This window comes from Phytophthora parasitica (genome assembly GCF_000247585.1).
Source record: "Phytophthora parasitica INRA-310 unplaced genomic scaffold supercont2.149, whole genome shotgun sequence".
In the NCBI taxonomy this organism is placed as follows: Eukaryota; Oomycota; class Peronosporomycetes; order Peronosporales; family Peronosporaceae; genus Phytophthora; species Phytophthora nicotianae.
The window spans coordinates 36,146-37,861 of record NW_008649135.1 but is presented as its reverse complement, the minus strand read 5'-3'; the positions used below and the strand labels follow the sequence as shown (position 1 = coordinate 37,861).

The following is a 1,716-nucleotide window of genomic DNA, read 5'->3' as shown; positions in this document are numbered from 1 at the left end:
CTCTCCAGTTCACTAGACGCAGCAACGTTAGAAACACCAGGGAGTTTAGCGCAAAACTACAGGCGCGCGTACTCCTTGAAGACGTAGAACGGGTCGCCGCTCGCCGCCGCCATGGACGGCTCCTTCTTCATCATGACTGGAGCTATTGGTATCTGCCGACGCCGCTTGACAGGCGTTTTCGCACTTAACCGCGAAGAAAATCAGAAAAATGAAAATCGAGTGGAAAATCCATGGGTTCATGGTTTTCTTACAAGCAACATTTTTTACAAAATTAAACATTTGAAACTTGGTTTTATTCTCCTTTTTTTTAAAAAAAAAAACAAACTTAGGAGAAATAACTTGCATTTTTTTTTTACTTTTTGAGAGATTTTTTTTACTGATCGACTAGGTCAACATGTTGGCAGTAGTGAATGCAGTTGGATCGAAGAGAAATGCGTGAACGAATTCAGGGACGAGACTTTGCCCCACGCAGTTACATTGGCTCGCATTTGAGGAGCACTTGACAGTGAGGTGGAAGATGCCCGTGACGAAGTTCTGAAGCATGTTTGACGCTCGGTTGCTACCGAAAAGACCCAGGAACAGCCCGTCTGGATTCGGACCAAACACTAGTAAATCCGCCATCTTGCTGCAGAAATCACAATAATGATTACGATGTGCATATCGCACGATATTGTAGACGTTGTCGCGCAGGGCGATGAATTCGTGCAACTCTCGCTCGATCTGGACTATTCGTGACTGTGAACCATCTTGAAATCTTGACGCCCCGCTGTCTGCAGTCGCAATTGGAATCCTCGTGATGCAATTTGTTTGTGGACAGCTCCGACTTTGAATCACTTCGACCGCATACCGAACTGTGGTGATTGTTTTCTGACATTCAACGCGAATCGAACGAACTGCCTTAAGCTGTTGCAGCGCGACTCGGTGACCCGAGGGGTTTATCTCGGGATCTAGCGATACGGACTTTAGCGGTCGAAGACGATGGGTGGGTTGATCCAAAACCATTGTTCGGGAGGTCACAAATCGTGCGGGTTGCTAACGCGAAGGGTATTTCGAAGTGAGGGCGAAGTACTAGGCGCTTTACTTGATCTCCAGCTCTTCGGTCCATGCTGCTGAAAAGTGCATCTGCAACGTATCGCACACACTTTGCAATTCTGCTGACTCCATCCAATCAACCAGATTACAGACAGACTGACCCGCTCCAATCGACTAGATTGGATGAATACGCATGCAACATATTTTAGTGGTCCACTGCTACAGGCAGTGGTACTTTCTTTTTGTGAACAAACGTCCACGTGGTTAAATTATCGGTGATAAATCCTGTAGGACAATTCCCTTACGAAATAGCACGTATTAGCACTGACGTGGAATCATCCAGTAGAGAATTCATTAAAAAAAAAAAAACTTCAAAGGGTGATTCTGCAAAACCGAAATCAAGAAGTGAGACCGTTATGGAGTTTTCGAGATAATCGAAAGTCTTAATCCATTTTCGTACCTAATCGAACTTCAAAAATTGTTGTAAGTTTTGCACGTATAAAGCTGTAATACACTCATATTAGATTGGATTTCACAAGAGCTTTCTGACAATACCTTAATCGAAAACATTGAAGAAAAATTGAATTCACAACCCTTTAAAATATACCGTCATCTGAAACTCGAGATAATGTTTTTGAATGACTATACCGTATTGCATGAGATCTCTGCAACCACGGATTTGAT

General features: G+C 43.6%; 1 protein-coding gene across 1 annotated transcript; it reads right to left on the bottom strand.

The window, feature by feature from the left end:
- Window positions 1-288: 288 nt before the first annotated feature.
- On the bottom strand, window positions 289-813 carry PPTG_19689 (hypothetical protein). Its single transcript, XM_008918159.1, has one exon. It carries the CDS (start codon window positions 619-621, stop codon window positions 385-387), a length of 237 nt encoding a protein of 78 aa, XP_008916407.1. The 5' UTR covers window positions 622-813; the 3' UTR covers window positions 289-384.
- Between the last annotated feature and the right edge of the window lie 903 nt (window positions 814-1,716).

Excerpts from the sequence above, each read along its gene's own strand:
- PPTG_19689 (XM_008918159.1), bottom strand. The coding sequence starts at position 621 with ATGGCGGATTTACTAGTGTTTGGTCCGAATCCAGACGGGCTGTTCCTG.